General features: G+C 46.0%; 1 protein-coding gene across 2 annotated transcripts in view; it reads right to left on the bottom strand.

The window, feature by feature from the left end:
• The window catches only part of CRISPLD1 (cysteine rich secretory protein LCCL domain containing 1), a 58,941-nt gene extending 44,015 nt beyond the window's left edge, over positions 1–14,926 (bottom strand). Inside the window, exons 1-3 of one of the 2 annotated variants that reach the window (XM_030553296.1) lie at positions 14,729–14,741; positions 14,245–14,303; positions 13,033–13,355 (exon numbers count right to left, since the gene is read on the bottom strand). In XM_030553296.1, coding sequence (XP_030409156.1) covers positions 13,033–13,290 — 258 coding nt within the window. In that variant the 5' untranslated portion in view covers positions 13,291–13,355; positions 14,245–14,303; positions 14,729–14,741. Of the gene's footprint in view, positions 1–13,032; positions 13,356–14,244; positions 14,304–14,728 lie in introns of both variants that reach the window. The other variant, XM_030553295.1, reaches the window with a different exon arrangement.
• Between the last annotated feature and the right edge of the window lie 1,580 nt (positions 14,927–16,506).

Here is a 16,506-nt window from a genome sequence, read left to right as displayed (position 1 = left end):
GAATGGAGAAATTCACCAAAGTGTGGAAGGCCAGTGAAAGTCCCTGTACACTTTCTAAGACCCTTTTTAGTTCTTCACAATACACTACCACACATAGCCTTGGTCTACACTGGCTCTACCACACATAGCCCTGGTCTACACTGCGAGTGGGTGGGGGAGAACCAATCTAAGTTACGCAACTTCAGCTATGTGAAAAATGTAGCTGAAGAAGATGTACTTAGATCAACTTACCGTGATGTCTTCACCGCAGTGAGTCGACTGCTGCTGCTCTCCCATCGACTCCGCCTGTGCCTCTCGTGGCGCTGGAGTACAGGAGTGGATGGGAGAGTGCTTGGGAATCGATTTATTGTGTCTAGACTAGACAAGATAAATTGATCCCCGCTGGATCGATCGCTGCCCGCCAATCCGGTAGGTAGTGTAGACATACCCATACTGACACTGTAACCTGAGTGTGCTGTAAAATGGGGCTGATAAATAGTTCATCAGAGATGGGGCTGGCAGTAATGGATAGGGAGGATGGGGCTACTAGATCCAGACTTATATAGACCCTCTGGCCCAAAAGAACCTTACGGTGTCTGAGTAAGGTCTTCAGCCATGATCCCGGACTGCCAACAGGTTGGTGAGCTGAATAACAGCTTACCATCACATTCACAGAACGGCTTTGTGTAGCAATGAGTCATGCTGTATTGTTAACTTCAAGGGGAATTTGCCTAAGGATTAAGTAAAAACAGAAAATTTGAGCAAGCATTTGGCCCCAAACGTGGGACTTTCAAGAACCACAAAATATCAAATGGCCATCTTTGAATTTTCTTCTTCTAAGGGGCCAGTCCTCAGATGGTAACTATGGGTATGTCTACACTACGGGATTATTCCAATTTTACATAAACTGGTTTTGTAAAACAGATTGTATAAAATCGAGTGCACGCGGCCACACTAAGCACATTAAATTCGGCGGTGTGCATCCATGTACCGAGGCTAGCGTCGATTTCTGGAGCATTGCACTGTGGGTAGCTATTCCGTAGCTATCCCATAGTTCCCGCAGTCTTCCCTGCCCATTGGAATTCTGGGTTGAGATCCCAATGCAAAAACAGTGTTGCGGGTGATTCTGGGTAAATGTTGTCACTCAATCCTTCCTCCGTGAAAGCAATGGCAGTCAATCATTTCGCGCCCTTTTTCTCTGGATTGCCCTGGCAGATGCCATAGCATGGCAACCATGGAGCCCGTTTTGCCTTTTGTCACTGTCACCATATGTGTACTGGATGCTGCTGACAGACGTGGTACTGCAGTACTACACAGTAGCATTCATTTGCCTTTGCAAAGTAGCAGAGAAAGTTACCATCCCTATTGCACCGTCTGCCATGCCATTGTAAATTGGCAATGAGATGACAGTTATCAGTCGTTCTGTACCATCTGCTGCTGTCATGGGTGCTCCTGGCTGGCCTAGCTGAGTTCGGCCGGGGGCACATGGACAAAAATGGGAATGACTCCCCGGGTCATTCCCTTCTTTATGTTTTGTCTAAAAATAGAGTCAGTCCTGCCTAGAATATGGGGCAAGTGTACTAGAGAATCAGAGAGCACAGCCGCACCGTGTCGGAGCCCCAGAGATCCCGCAGAAATGATTAGCGGCATGCCATTCTAGCGGGTGCCCCTGCAACAACCCCACCCATTGCTTCCCTCCTCCTCCAACCCTCCTGGGCTACCATGGCAGTGTCCCCCCATTTGTGTGATGAAGTAATAAAGAATGCAGGAATAAGAAACTTTTTTTCTGACTTTTTAGTGAGATAAAATGATGGGGAGGAAGCCTCCCGCTGCTATGAAGTCCAGGCGGGACATTAAAAGGGGAGGGGGAGAGGAGCCCAGCCTCCTGCTGCTATGATAGTCCAGGCAGTACAGAATCTTTTCTTTAGACATGAAAGAGGGGGGGCTGATGAAGCTCAGCCTCCAGTTGCTATGATGAAGATGGTTACCAGCTGTTCTGTACCATCTGCCGGGCATGACCAGGAGTCATTCCCATTTTTACCCAGGAGCCCCTGGCCGACCTCACTGAGGCCAGCCAGGAGCACTCACGGGCTGATGATGAGGATGGATAGAAGTCATATTGTACCGTCTGCCACCAGGAAGGGGATGCTGGTGCTCAGCGCTGCAGCACTCCGTCTACCAGCAGCCTGCAATAGACACAGGGTGACATTGAAAAAAGGCGAGAAATTTTTTTTTCCCTTTTCTTTTGGGGGGGGGGGAAGGGTGTAAATTGACAACATATACCCTGAAACACCCAGGAAAATGTTTTTGACCTTTCAGGCATTGGGAGCTCAGCCAAGAATGCAAATGCTTTTTGGGACAGCATGGACTGTGGGATAGCTGGAGTCCTCAGTACCCCCTCCCTCCCTCCATGAGAGTCCATTTGATTCTTTGGCTTTCCATTAGCTTGTCACACAGCACTGTGCTGTGGCCTCTGTCTATCATAGCCTGGAGATTTTTTCAAATGCTTTGTCATTTCGCCTTCTGTAACGGAGCTCTTATAGAACAGATTTGTCTCCCCATACAGCGATCAGATCCAGTATCTCCCGTACGGTCCATGCTGGAGCTCTTTTTGGATTTGGGACTGCATCACCACCCGTGCTGATCAGAGCTCCACGCTGGGCAAACAGGAAATGAAATTCAAAAGTTCGCAGGGCTTTTCCTGTCTACCTGGCCAGTGCATCCGAGTTCAGATTGCTTTCCAGAGCGGTCACAATGGTGCACTGTGGGATACCACCTGGAGGCCAATACCGTCGATTTGCAGCCACACTAACCCTAATCCAACATGGCAATACCGATTTCAGTGCTACTCCTCTCATCGGGGAGGAGTACAAAAATCAGTTTAAAGAGCACTTTATATCGATATAAAGGGCCTCGTTGTGTGGACGGGTGCAGGGTTAAATCGGTTTAAGGCTGCTAAATTCGGTTTAAACGCGTAGTGTAGACCAGGCCTAAGAGATGGTGTGGTAAGGCTTCATGGCTCTGAAACTTGAGGCTCCATGAAAGCCATAGGTCAGCCACAGTCTTGAAAGGGACAGCACTGTGTCAGCATGGTCAGTGTAATCACTTACCATTATGAAAAGACACCAGAATGACATGACCCACAGAGGACTAAATAGACACTACCACAATACAAATTATTAATAAATGTGCATACTTCTTTATACCCTCTGTGGGCAGAAAAGAGTATAGTTCTGTAGATGTTAACTATTTATCTTCTCATTTTCTGTGACAAACAAACAAAATCGGGATCAAATGCTGCATTCACATACACATGCATAGTTGCCAATGCTATATGGCTACATCTGAAAATAGAAGTAGAAAAAAGTGTAGTTGGTTTTATCTCCTTCCCCAGGTTTGTGAAATAAAACATATTTTAAAAAATCTTAAATTATAGATTTATGGTAATTTAGAGAGAGAATCAGGCCACAGGAAGATTAAATAAATAAATAAAACCTACCTTCAACTGTTACAGTAAATACAAAACATAGTACTCTCAGTAAATGGCAAAGTGCCAAGATTTTCAAAATTGCATTAATGGGACTACTTATAATAGAATTCAGTAGTCTTGGGAATTTAATTATGCAGCAGTACAATATTGGAATGAGGGTCTTATGTGAACTATACTTAATTCACACTGTTCTTTTTGTTCCAGAAAAGACACCTACTTCTGGCAAATGCAGGAATACATGGGAGGAGGCAAGTTCAAAAACAGAATTCATGGCTAACTCATGTTAAAGATGCCTTTGGAAGCTTTTATTTGTGGAAACTATTTTTGTGATCTTACACAGTTGTTTAGGAATTGGAGTTGGCAACTTTCTAGTAGCAGAAAACCAAACACCCTTGCCCCACCCCTTGCCCTGCTCCTTCTCTGAGGCCCCGCCCCAACTCTCTCCACAGCCCCACCTCCACTTGCTCTCCCTCACCCTCACTCACTCATTTTCACTGGCCTGGGGCTGGAGGTTGGGGGGTAGAGGGGGTGAGGGTCTCCGGCTGGGGGTGCAAGCTCTGGGATGAGGAATTTGGGGTGCAGGAGGGGGCTCTGGGCTGGAGCTGAGAATGTGGGAGGGGGATCCAGGCTTGGGTGCGAAGGGCTCCGGCTGGAGGTGTAGACTCTGGAGTGGGGCTGTGGATGAGGGGTTTGGGGTGCAGGATGGGTCTCTGGGATGGGGCCGAGGGGTTTGGCGTGTGGGGGGGGCTCCAGGCTGGGGTGCAGGAGGGAGTGAGGGCTCCAGCTGGAGGTACGGGCTCTGGATGAGGGGTTTGGGGTGCAAGATGGGTCTCAGGGCTAGGGCCAAGGGGTTCTGAGTATGGGAGGGGGCTCAGAGTTGGGGTAGGGAATGAGGGTGCAGAAGAGGGAGTTTGGGTGCGGGAAGGGGCTCAAGTCTGGAGCAAGGGGTTGGGGTGTGGCAAGCAGTGCTGGCTCTGGGAGGGAGTTTGGATGTCGGAGGGGGCTCAGGGCTGGGACAGGGAGCTGGGGTGCGGGCTCCAGGCCAATGGGAGCTGTGGAGCCAGCGTTTGAGGACAGGGACAGCAGACGGAGCTCCCCAACCACCTATTAGGAATACAGGAGTAAATAGCTTGTAGAAAGTGTTCCTTGTATTTTCCAAACAGTACAAATGTAAATATGGCTACCTGGCCTTTCTGATTTATAATATTTCCATGGTTTATTTGATGAAGTGTCCTTTTGATGCTACTTACTGAATTATTTAAAGGATAACATTCATGGCAGATGAGTCTATAAGGCCATGAATAGTTTTCAAGAATGGTGAAATGCCAAGTGAAGAATATAGCCACAAACACTGCATACTGTCTCATGTACTTCTGCACTATGAACTTCAACAAGATATTTAAAAACATCAAACAAACAATTATACACAACCACACTCACTATAGAGTAAATAGGTTGTCCATTGAAGCAATGTAGCATCTAGAGTGCAAACAACACCATAATCAAGGGTGCAGGATCGGAAATGACACAGTTTTAAAAATCTGCATGTTTTTAAAACAGATTAGCAAACACCTTAGATTAGTATATGCCGCACACCAGAGTAACAGCTAGAGGCTGAATGGAGCACATTACACAACACACACAGCTCCTCAAAGGGTGTGGACAGTCAGAAAGCAGAGTTGTTGCCTCTTTGTGCTCTCTTGAGTGCTAGTTAGACTTGAGCTGCTCCTCCTGCACAGGTGCACAAGGGGGCAGTGGGGAACAAGAAGAGGATAAGCTCCTTATTCATGATTTTCCCAGTAGCATACTTGTACAATGCAAGGCAGAATGTGGGCCTACATTTACATAACATATGCACATTTCCATTGTATGTAGCATTTTCATAATGCATGTTATGACTCACTCATAACCCAAAGTGATGGGCTGATTCTATTGATGTCACATTGTGGGTGGGGTTCATGTGAATAACTATTTGAGGGTGGGTTAAAAAACTGCCTTACTGTTCAAGAGAGTGCCTTTGAAAAAAGATGCAGTGTAATTATACACAGCTAGTGCTAATATAGATCTTACCGTAGCCTGTGATTTGATACATTTCTGGACTAAAATCTTTCCTGTCATGTACAGAAAAGTAAGGTTCATAGCGAAAAAGAAAACTAGGATTTAAAGTGACAGCTTATTTTATAAAATCAGGGTCTAAATAATTAGTAGCCAACCATAAACACCAAGAGATCCAGTGGAATCTCCAAGAGCCACATCATAATTACAGTTACGCCTGGGGGCACTCTGTGCCAAAAATTTTAAAATTTTATAAAATTCTGCAAATTATATTTGTCAAAACAACACTATATAAAATCACACCCGTTTCAATTATTTTGGAAATTTATTTCAAAATACCTATCAGCAAGTATGTCTGTATCAATATCATCATCATCATCACATCATCTTCCATAACCGCACTGGCCATTGGGGAGCCATCACTGATGAGCAATCAGCCAATTGTCTCCACCTCTGACAATTGTGTGTCAGTGCTTGAGTCTCCACGAAGTCCACTCCTGTCTACTCTTTTATGTTCATTCTTCTGCCTACCTCTTCTTCTCCTCTTCTCCTGTACTATCCCATGGAGGATGATCTTGGATAGGCCAGATGATCTTGTTACGTGGTCAGACCACTTCAACCTGTCATCAGGAGGTCTTCATATGACCCAGCACATTGGGCGATGATGTTGCAGACCTCTTCATTAGTGACGTGGTTGAAGTAGGAGATGCCCAGAATTTAACCAAAATATCTCATCGCTACTACCTGTATTTTCTCTTCAAGTTCTGCCGTAAGTTCTGCATGCATACAGAAAAATGGAGATGATCAATGTGTGCAGCAGTTTCAGTTTGGATTCCAGGGAGATGTTCTTATTCCTCCAAATTGGCTTTAGCTTTGCCACTGCTGCTGTTGTTTGCACATTTCTTTCCTGAATTCCTGCCTTGAATCCTTCGTCAGTGATGATTGCCCCCAAATACTTGAACTGTTTCACTGTCTCCAGCTCTTGTCCACTGACAGTGATATGTGAGCTGATACCATCACGTACATTTGTCATCGGCTTTGTTTTCTCTGTACTAATTTCCATGCCATATTTTGCAGAGGTTTCATCCAATCGTTTCACAAGGTTGGCAAGTTCATCTTTGCTGCCTGTCAGGCCATCAATGTCATCAACGAAGTGAAGATTTGAGATTGTTCGGCCCTCCAATACTGACTATGCATAAGTGATCATCTAGGACATCAGTCATTATGTGCTCCAAGTAGATGTTGAACAGTGTGGGCAAAACAAGGCAGCTTTGCCAGACTCCAACAGTGATGAAAAACCACTCTCCTATTGTGCCATTGATGAGAACTGCACTGCTGACTTTGGCATACAGTTGTTTAATGGTAAGAATAAGCTTGCGACCAACATTGTACTTCTTCATGGTTGCCCAGAGAGCTTCATGCCATACTCTGTCAAATTCCTTCTTGAAGTCAAAGATGTGGAAGATGTCCTCCTGGGGTTATAAGTACTTCTCACACAGAACAGAAGGCTGAAAATCTGTTCTTCTTTCAGCACAAAAGCCAGCCTGTTCTTCAGCGATGATATTCTCCACTTGTGACTTCAATCTGTTCAATATGACTTTCAACATCACTTTGTTGGGATGGCTAATTAAGCTTATGGTCCAGTAATTGACACAATTGCAGGTTGCTTTTCTTTAGCAAAGTGATGAGTAGTGACTGTGTTCACACGGAGGGCCACTCACTGGTCTGCCAGATCTTGTTGCAGATCTTGGTGAGTATATCTATTACTATTTCTCTTCCGAATGTCAATAATAGTATAGACACACATAAAAATTCCCCCAGGAGTAGAAAGTTAAAGAACCCCCATGACAACCCAGTTCCTGCTTCTCTCCCCCTTCCCCAACAGATCCCAGCCAGGCGGCCAGACACTCACATCCCCTATCCCCCAGAGGCCCGCTGCAGGGTCCCCCTGGCCCAGACACTCACAGACCCTACCCTCCTAGAGCCCAGGGATCCAGAAGGAGAAACAGCCTGATGCTGGGTCCTGGGTTTCCACAGAGTTTCCTGCACACCGCTGCATCCTTCCTTCAGGGAATCCTGGGAACCCTCCAGATTCCTCCCTCTCCCACCCTCCTGGCCTTGTCTTCTATTTGCAAGCTGAGCTCTGCAGGATCCAGTGACCCCTAGTGGTGGTCAACATCTCTGCAGCCCAAAGGGGGGTGGGGGAGGAGGAAGGGAAAATTCTGCAGGCCCAGCCCAACATTAATGCAGAATTCTGCATTGCGCAGTGGCACAAAATTCCCCAGGGGTATTACAGTGTAACATCATCATACAGAGTGACATTGCGTCATTGCAAATCAACATCACAGGCTGAGGCAAAAATCAAAATCCAGTCATTGTAATGTCATCAGGAAATCATGCATGATTAATTTATTAATATTATTCTTTCCCTCTGTCTGCCTCCTGAATCTTTATATTGGCTACTGCCAAAGAACAGAGAGTGTAAGAAGTCTTTCTCCCATGCACATCTCAACTAAGGGCCAGCTATGCTTTGTAGTCCCAGCAACCGGGATAAATAAATAGCTCTTTTCTATTACTAAAGTGTGTCTTGGAACATGAAAATGTGCATTGACTGCCTCAGCATTTAGTTCTCTATTTACCATATTATCCACCCCCCCCAAAAAAAGTTAAAATGGCAAAGTCAAGCACTCAAAAGTTATGAAATACCAGAATTAAGGTTGTCTGTGCAACACTAGATGTGTATGCCCTATAATACAGTCTTTAATTACATGATTACATACGATTTTTTCCACAGTGCCCTGGCCTCATTCAGTACACAGAATGGATGGAATTCAAATAATGAACAGCTATTCAAGTCTTTGTATTCATATTTTTTTTCAGTATGTAGCCCCATGCTTTACTTAACACACTCAATTCAACTCTGTTCTGGAGATGGCATTATTAATTTCCTCACAAGCTTCTCTATGGTGTTCAGCATCAGAGCCATCCTGTCCATAGGACACACTGGGACAACTGCCCAGGGCCCCACACTTTGGGACACGGGGTCCAGGGCAGCCGGGGTGGTTAGCGGGGGGCCTGATGCCAGCAGCAACAAGCAACCCAGACCCAACCTGCTCCACTCTGCTAACTCGGGGGAGGGGACAGAAGCCAGAAAGACGCGGGATGGGGGTGGCAGCTTGGGGAAGGGGTGGAATGGGAGCAGAGCAGGGTCAGGAAAAGGCAGGCCGGGGTGAAGCAGGAAGAGGTCGGGCAGGGACCGGGGGAAAGGGTGGAGTGGGGGCGGGGCCTGGGCCGGAATGGGGGGTTCTCCCAGGCCCAGCACCACCTAGGGATGGCCCTGCTCATCACTATACTGTTTAAGGGATGACTGCTCAAAAAGGAGTTAGGCATCTAACTTACTGAAATCAGCAGACGTGAGAAGTCCAAGTAGAAGTTAGGAGCCTAACTCATTTTGAGCATTTATTGTCACAACACCGCTAAGAGATGAGAGGTGGTATTTTCTCTATTGTACAGATGGGGAACTGAGGCACATAAAGATTAATTTCAGGAGTGTTCACTAATTTTGGTTGCCCAAGCTGAGACACCCAGGCTTTGATTTTTCAGAGTACTTAATATTATATAGAATTATGTTTGTTCAAAACACAGGTCCCATGGACTTCCATTGCACTGTGAGTACTCAACACTTCCACAAATCAGACCCCGTGGTCTCAAGTCAGGCACCCAGAAAATGAGGAAAACACATTTTGAGAGTTTGGTTTAAATGCCTTGATCAGAATCATACAGGAAACCTGTCTAAAGGGCAGGGACAGAATTCAGTTTGCTTGGGTAGTACTGTATTCAACTGCCCTACCCACGAGACTATCCATTCTCTTCCTGCAATCTCCTGTCTCTTTCAATACATGCTTTTCAACTTGGACAACACATAAAGCAGGGATGCCTCCAGACAACAGTGTCCCACACTAAACACCCCTGATTAAGATGTTTTTTCTAGAAAAATATGCTCTAGTTCAAATAGAAATTTGGGGAAGTCCTATGGCCTTTGCATTACACAGGAGGTCAAACTAGATGATCACAGTGGTTCCTTCTGGCCTCGTAATCTATGAATCCCCAGAGCAAATCCATCCTGGCCAGTGAATTAGGCAGTGATCCTGTAGAAAAATTAGTATTTGATCATATAATAAAAGACTGTATCATAACACATACACATAAGGGTTGGCATCCACAAAAGTATCGAGAAGTCCGGTGGCACCTTAAAGACTAACCGATTTATTTGGTCATAAGCTTTCATGGGTAAAAAATCCCACTTCAGATGCATGGAATGAAAATAACAGATACCGGCATAAATATATATTGGCACATGAAGAGAAGGGAGTTACCTTACAAGTGGAGAAATTAATTAACCTTAATTATAGCATTTCCTAACTTTTGAGTGTTTGCTTCACTTTGCAACCTTAATTATTTTCTTTTAACATAGTTTTTTTTTTGTAATTTTCTAGGTTATAAAAAAAGCAAACTGAAAAATCAGAAACCCCACTATGTAGCATCATATGAACACCATATGGGTCATCAGCAGGGTTGGTACCTTTAGATCCCCTACACGTGCCTCTGGCACTTGAGCTGACAAAGTAAATGATAGCAGTAGTAAGTTGTTACCCTCTATGTGGGCCAACACTAGAGGAGGATGAGAGGCTTTGACAGTGGGTTTCACAGATATTTGCTGATAGCAGAGAAAGGATAGATAAGACTCAGGAAACCATTCCAGGCTTTCGGGGGAAGTGTGTTCTAGCGGGCACAGACTCTTTTGTCCATTTCACTCCAGCATAATCTCTTCCATTACTTCCTTCCCAACCTCTCCCTGACCTATTCCTATATCTTCCCCATCCCTGGCACCACATCCCACTCCCATTCTCCTTGTCCCAGTCTCCACTCTTCAAATTTTCCTCATCCCAGTCCCAGCCTCTTGACCCACCAAGTCCTAATCTGAGCACTCGACTCTCCATCCTAGTCCCAGTGTCCCCCCATTTCCTAGTCTCAGTCTTCCTGACTGCCCAGTCCTAGGTCTGTCCCACCCCTAGCACCATGTCCTAAGTCTCTTTGTTGAGTAAGTTTCAGGTCCCCATTTCCTGGCTCCTCATCCAATCTGTTTCTTTCCCCCACCCTGATCTCCAGCTGCGTCCCACCCACATTCCCTATCTTCAATACCTCCCTGTCCCAAACTCCTTCCTTGGGCTCTTGACCCAACCACAGTGTCCCCCTACATCTATCCCACCACTTCATTGTCACAGTTTATTTGACCAACCAGTTCCAGTCTCCCACCAAGGTTCCTCATCCAGTATCTTCCCTCACCTGTTTCCCTTCCCACCTTCCAATCTCTTTGCCCGGTGAGTCAGTCTCCCTTTAGCTCTGAGTCCCAGTTGTCTTGTCAAGTCCCAGTTCCTCCTGCCCCACCACCAACTAGCCTCTAGTCCCAGTCTCAATCCCTCTCCCGGTTCCTCGTCCCATCTACCTCACGCCAATCTGCACAAGTCCACCTATTACTCCCTCTGCATTCAAATAAGGCAGCTTCTTCCTCCATGCCTGAGCCCAGCCCTTTTCTCATTGACAGCACCGAAGAAATTGTCTTCCTGCTTTCAATTCAGATGCCCAAACCCAGCTCACAGCAGCCTGCTCAGCCCCATGCTGGAGAATGTTCAGCACAAATAGAATTGTCAGGAACTTTAACTGCTAAAAATCTAAGAAGTCTCTACTGAGCATGTGCAAACTGAGATTTTTCAAAGGCTTCTAACTTGTCTTAAACTTGGGTGGATTTCACATGGATAACAAAAGCACTGCCCTAGCAATAAGACTGCCTGCTTGACAAATTTAAATTTTCTGTTTGAAAGCATGCTTTTCAATGGTCAGCAGAATTTTATAGCAAGAATGAAACATATTTTTTCCTAGCCTCATTTTTGCATATGGCTGAACTGTTGTGGCTGAAATTAACCAAAAAAACCCACTAGCTTGTGGCAGATACCTGGCATGGAAAATTTCAGCCTGAACAGTTCAAGTTTGGCTAAATTATAAGTAACTGAAACAGGATCTTATGATGGAAACTGTTGGACAACCTTAATAAAAAGCGTGCAATCAGTCCTGCCTATAATAATGCAATCTCCTTAATATCTGTATAGTCAAAAAATGAACATTGTGATAAAAGTTTTATTTTTTCTGCAGATGTAAGAGTAATAATACAATTGCCCCATTCTTCTCAGGCCACTGGCCTTTTGAGTAGTTCCAAGGATAGAATTTTAGTATTCCAAATGTGCTCTAATAAGTTAGCAGGATCATAAACAGGGGCCTATCAAATTCCTGGCTATGAAAAACGTGTCATGGACCACAAAATCTGGCTATTGGAGGGCAGGGGCTGGGCTGAGAGTGCTCCAGATGGGGAATCCTATCGTGCACCAGGCTCCAGCTGCTAATACCAGCCCAAGTTAACTAGGGATGGGACTTCCTTTTCCCATGCATGGGCCACTCATGAAGCCCGGTCAGACCCACCTCTGGGAACCTCCCCAGACTCCAGGAAGCTCCACACCTGCTGGCTGGGAGCCCAGTTCTGAAGGCAGTGCACAAATGAGGGCAGCTGTCAGGCGGACCCAGGCAGGAGGCTGCCAGGAAAAATGGAATATATGGTAACCAACTCCCCATACCCGGTGACCCTCACTTCTGCACTGCTTCTGGCGGTGATGCTGGCTTTAGAGCTGCGCACTCAGACAGCAGCCACTGCTCTCCGGCTCCCCATACCCGGTGACCCTCACTTCTGCACTGCTTCTGGCGGTGATGCTGGCTTTAGAGCTGCGCACTCAGACAGCAGCCACTGCTCTCTGGCTGCCCAGCTCTGATAGCAGCATCCCTACCAGCATCAGCGCAGAAATAAGGGTGGCAATCCCACAACCCACCCTACAATGGCCTTGCGACTACCCCCCACCCCTCCATGGCCTCCCTTTGAGTCGAGACCCCACAATTACAAAACCCTGAAATTTCAGATATAAACATCTGAATCGATGAAATTGACTATTTTTAAAATCCTATGACCTAAAATTGACCAAAATGGACCCTGAATTTGGTAGGGCCCTAGTCATAATGAAACCTAAATTATCCTATAAAAAAACAAACAAACAAACAGAAGTTGATAAATGTGAAAGCTTTAGGTTCAACAAATACCATATACATATTGAGAGGGAAAAAGGCCAAAAACTAAGGGAAATTATCACATACTAATATATTAAACATAGAAATATACCAGTTTAGGAACTAGGAAGAACCTGTGTTATTTTGCAATGCAATGTTTCCAGTTTAGCACCCTGCTTATCTTTTAGCTCCTGAAGACACTGTGTTGCATTTCATCCTTTTATAACAATGTTTTAAATAGACAAACATCAAGAAACAATGGCTGAAAGTATGCTATTTTATATGACAGCAACTACTGCATTAACATTTCTTTCTAGACACCACCATCAAATTGTCCTTACCATATATTCCATATTGGAAGCTGGTGGATACACCTGACTCCGTAATTTATTATGAAGATCCAAGATACTTTGCATATCACTGTCTGTGATAGCCCTTTTCCCTCTTTGCTTGGCAATCCACCAGTCACCATCCTCATCCATGTACTTTTCCAAAAGTTCCTCTAATAGTGTACCGTTGGGAAGAACCATTGAAGAAACTGTTTGAGCTATGAATAGCAAGGCAGTTACTCTGAGCCATTCCTGTGCTACACACTTCATGATGAATGACCTCAAAACTCCCCAGGGTTAATTCCAGGACAAAGTCTTTCTTCCAGGTCTGTTGGCTGCAAAGGCATAAGAGAGAGTAAAGTGATTCTGAGGTTAGAGTGTTAGCCTGAATTAATCTGTTAAATAACAAAAGTCAAACTGTAGTTGGGAAGGGAGTGTGCCAGTGTGGTTTTTAGGGATGCCAGAGAACACAGACACCCATCCTTTACACTGTGGCTTTGACCTCATGAATTGAAGATTATTCAGGTAGTTATGTAAAGCACACTTAAAAGAGTTTGCATAAATAAAAGCAATTTTTTCATAAATTGCCTTCAACTGATAGTGTCTCCCTTTAAGCAATCTAAATTAGATGGTTAAATTAAATAAGGTCCTCTTAGACTATCCCAGTGTATAAATATAGCTGTTTTCAAACTAAAGGGTCTTGCAGCGAATCCCAAATGAAAACCACCCCCCAAAAAGAATGTGAAGTATGCTTTAAAAAAATCAGAACTATCAAATCTGATGTTGATCAGAAGCTTTTGTTTTATGATTTAAAAACATTTTGAGTCTCCAAACTTAACAACAAAAGTTAGATTATTAAAACCTGTTAGTCAAACAGGGTTTATTTCTTATACTTGCAGAACAGAAATGAATTATTTTAAAAGAAGGTTTTAAGATGCAGTTCTCCAATCAAGAATGTTCTTCTGATGCCCACTACCGTTTGGAAAGCTGCAGTGCTCTATCTACAGTAGCTCCCTCATCCCAGCTCAAAATATATGAACACTGTAACACCAATCCCCTAGCACTCCAGTTATGGACCTAGCAGTGGAGGGTATAGGGGGGAAAGGAACATCTGGCATCTTGAAGAAAATGCACAGAGGCTGCATAGGTGCCCAGTATATCCAATGTTCCAATAGGGAAGATACATCGTACTATACTATTGGGGCAAAATTGCACTTTCCGCACCTGTTAGGCATTAAATAAAGATGCTGGAATGAGAAAGTCTGGCTTTTTGGCTCCCGTTCCTATGGAAAAAAAACATCAATCTGGCTTCACTGGGCTGCATTTCAACCACACGCCCGCCCGGCTTCTAAGGACAAATCAACTGCTGCTGCCCCAAAGTTGCTGCTCAGCAGCAAGCGTCCTGCGAGCGCGCGATGGAGCGACAACTCTGCGGAGAGTTCAGTCTCCCAGCGAGTCAGACCTGGAGCTCTCCCCTGGCCCCTGCCCTCCCTCCTCAGGCCCTTTGTTACACGGCGAGGAGAACTGGACAGAAAGCCCAGGCCGGGAGCTGGGTCTCCCCGGGAAGTCCTCGACTCGTGCGTGGGAAGAACCGCAGGTCCGGGGGGCGCCGCGCGCAGGCTCGCATCTGGGGCGCTGCTGATGGTTGCGGGAGTCCGGGCTGAACGGCGCGGAGCCGTTCCCAAGCGATGCTGAGCCAAGCCCTTACCTCTCCCGGCCTTTCGGACCCCCAGGTCCCGGCTGCAGCCACCCAGCCACAGCCGAGTTCGGGCCGCCGCCGCCCGCCCGCGTCTCCTCCCCGCCTCGCAGAGCCGGGAGACGCGCCGGAATTGCCAGAGCAGCAGAGCAGGAGCTGAGGCGCGGTGGAGGCTACGCCTGCAAACTCTGCGAGAAGTTTGTGCAGCAGTCCCAGCCCCTCAGCGCAGACACTTTCCCTGCCCCCCACTCTGGACGTGGAGTCCCCTTCCCGCGCTCGCTCTGGCCTCTCGAAGGCCCCCTCCTACTCCCTGCTGCTGCCAGTGCCAGGAGCTCAGCGCTTGCTTCCCCTTTGCTCCCAGCCATTTATCCTGGGCCTAGAGCGCGCCCCCAGTGACGTGCCCTGGCCACCCCGCCCCACCAGCAACCCGCCAGGAGACTCGGAAAGGGGCTCTGCTTAGCGCCACTCAAACCCTGTCTGGAGAGGGAAAAGCTGGCTCCCTCTGAGCTCAGCTACCTGCCTCCCTCCCCCAGATTTTTTACCCCCAAATTGTACCATCAGAACAGAGAACAAAGGTCCTCACTGGACCAAGCAAATCCAGACCGGCAGCAAGGGCACGTTAAAACCCCAGAGCCTGCAGCTGCAGCCAGTCAAGTTTTGGCTGTGAAGCTCCAAATCTTAAAAAAAACAAAATCAGGTCAAGACAAATGTGGCTCCAACTGCAGCAAAACATTCTGGATCCTACAAAATGGGTACTGGAAAAACCCAGGTCAAACCCCTGAATCCAGCCAAATGTTGCCCCATCTGTCCCTACAGTTTAACCTAATAGCTAAAGGGATGACAGGTCCAACTGCAACAACAAACAACAACAAACGAACCAACCAAAACACTGGCCAAGGACACAGCAACACTGCAAAAACTCAGATCCCATAGAACCTGCTGGATCCATCCAGTTATCAGGGACCAGATGGAATAGGAGCAGCTGCACTTGTCCCCCCCCCCCGTAGAATTTAGAAGTTTATGTCCAAAAGGGTGCTGAATGCAGCAAGACAGCTGTTAAATAGGTGGTTTTGCATTGTTTTTACAGGGAGCTTTGTCAGAGCCTGGATTTTTCTAGACAGGTCGGGAATGGTAACGTGTTGTCTATTTTGATGAATTATGTGCTTGGGTCCAAAAAATGGCAGGATCCAGCTGACTTTGTGCCGTATACATTCACCCATTGGTACTGCTGTCTCAGTTTGCAGCATGGTCCGAGTTTTTTTGGTGCCCATGGAATTTATATATAAAGACAACACAAATTAAGGGATTGAGGTTAAAAATTGGCAGGACCAGAAGGATCCACCAGCTATGTGAGGTTTTTTTTTTTTCAGTGCTGTTGATCTGGGATCCATCAGAGTACATACAGATTTCTCCACTGAAACAGGAGCAGCTAAACTTGTTATCTATTTAGATTGTACAGCTTGGGGTTTGAGGCAAACAATTGCCAAGATCCATCTGGACCCAGGTGCTAGAGTCAGGTTATTGCAGGGGTTATGCACCAGAATTCATCACAATCTGGAATTTTGGGGTGTAGTGGGAGTGGCTATACTTATTCTCTGTTGATGGTTTGGAACTTGAATGGAGGCCAAAAATTAGTTGGATCCGGCAAGATCCATATGCCAGATCTGAGTTTTTGTAATGCTTGCATCTCAGTTTGCATGCTGTGTGTGCTTCTGTTCCTCTTTCTGTACGTGAGTTCCCAGTGCAATGTTGTGGCCAAAAGAGCTAATGCAATCTTTTGATGCATAAAC

The sequence above is a fragment of the Gopherus evgoodei genome, chromosome 2 (assembly GCF_007399415.2).
Source record: "Gopherus evgoodei ecotype Sinaloan lineage chromosome 2, rGopEvg1_v1.p, whole genome shotgun sequence".
Classification (NCBI taxonomy): Eukaryota; Metazoa; Chordata; order Testudines; family Testudinidae; genus Gopherus; species Gopherus evgoodei.
This window is presented reverse-complemented; position numbering and strand designations above follow the sequence as displayed.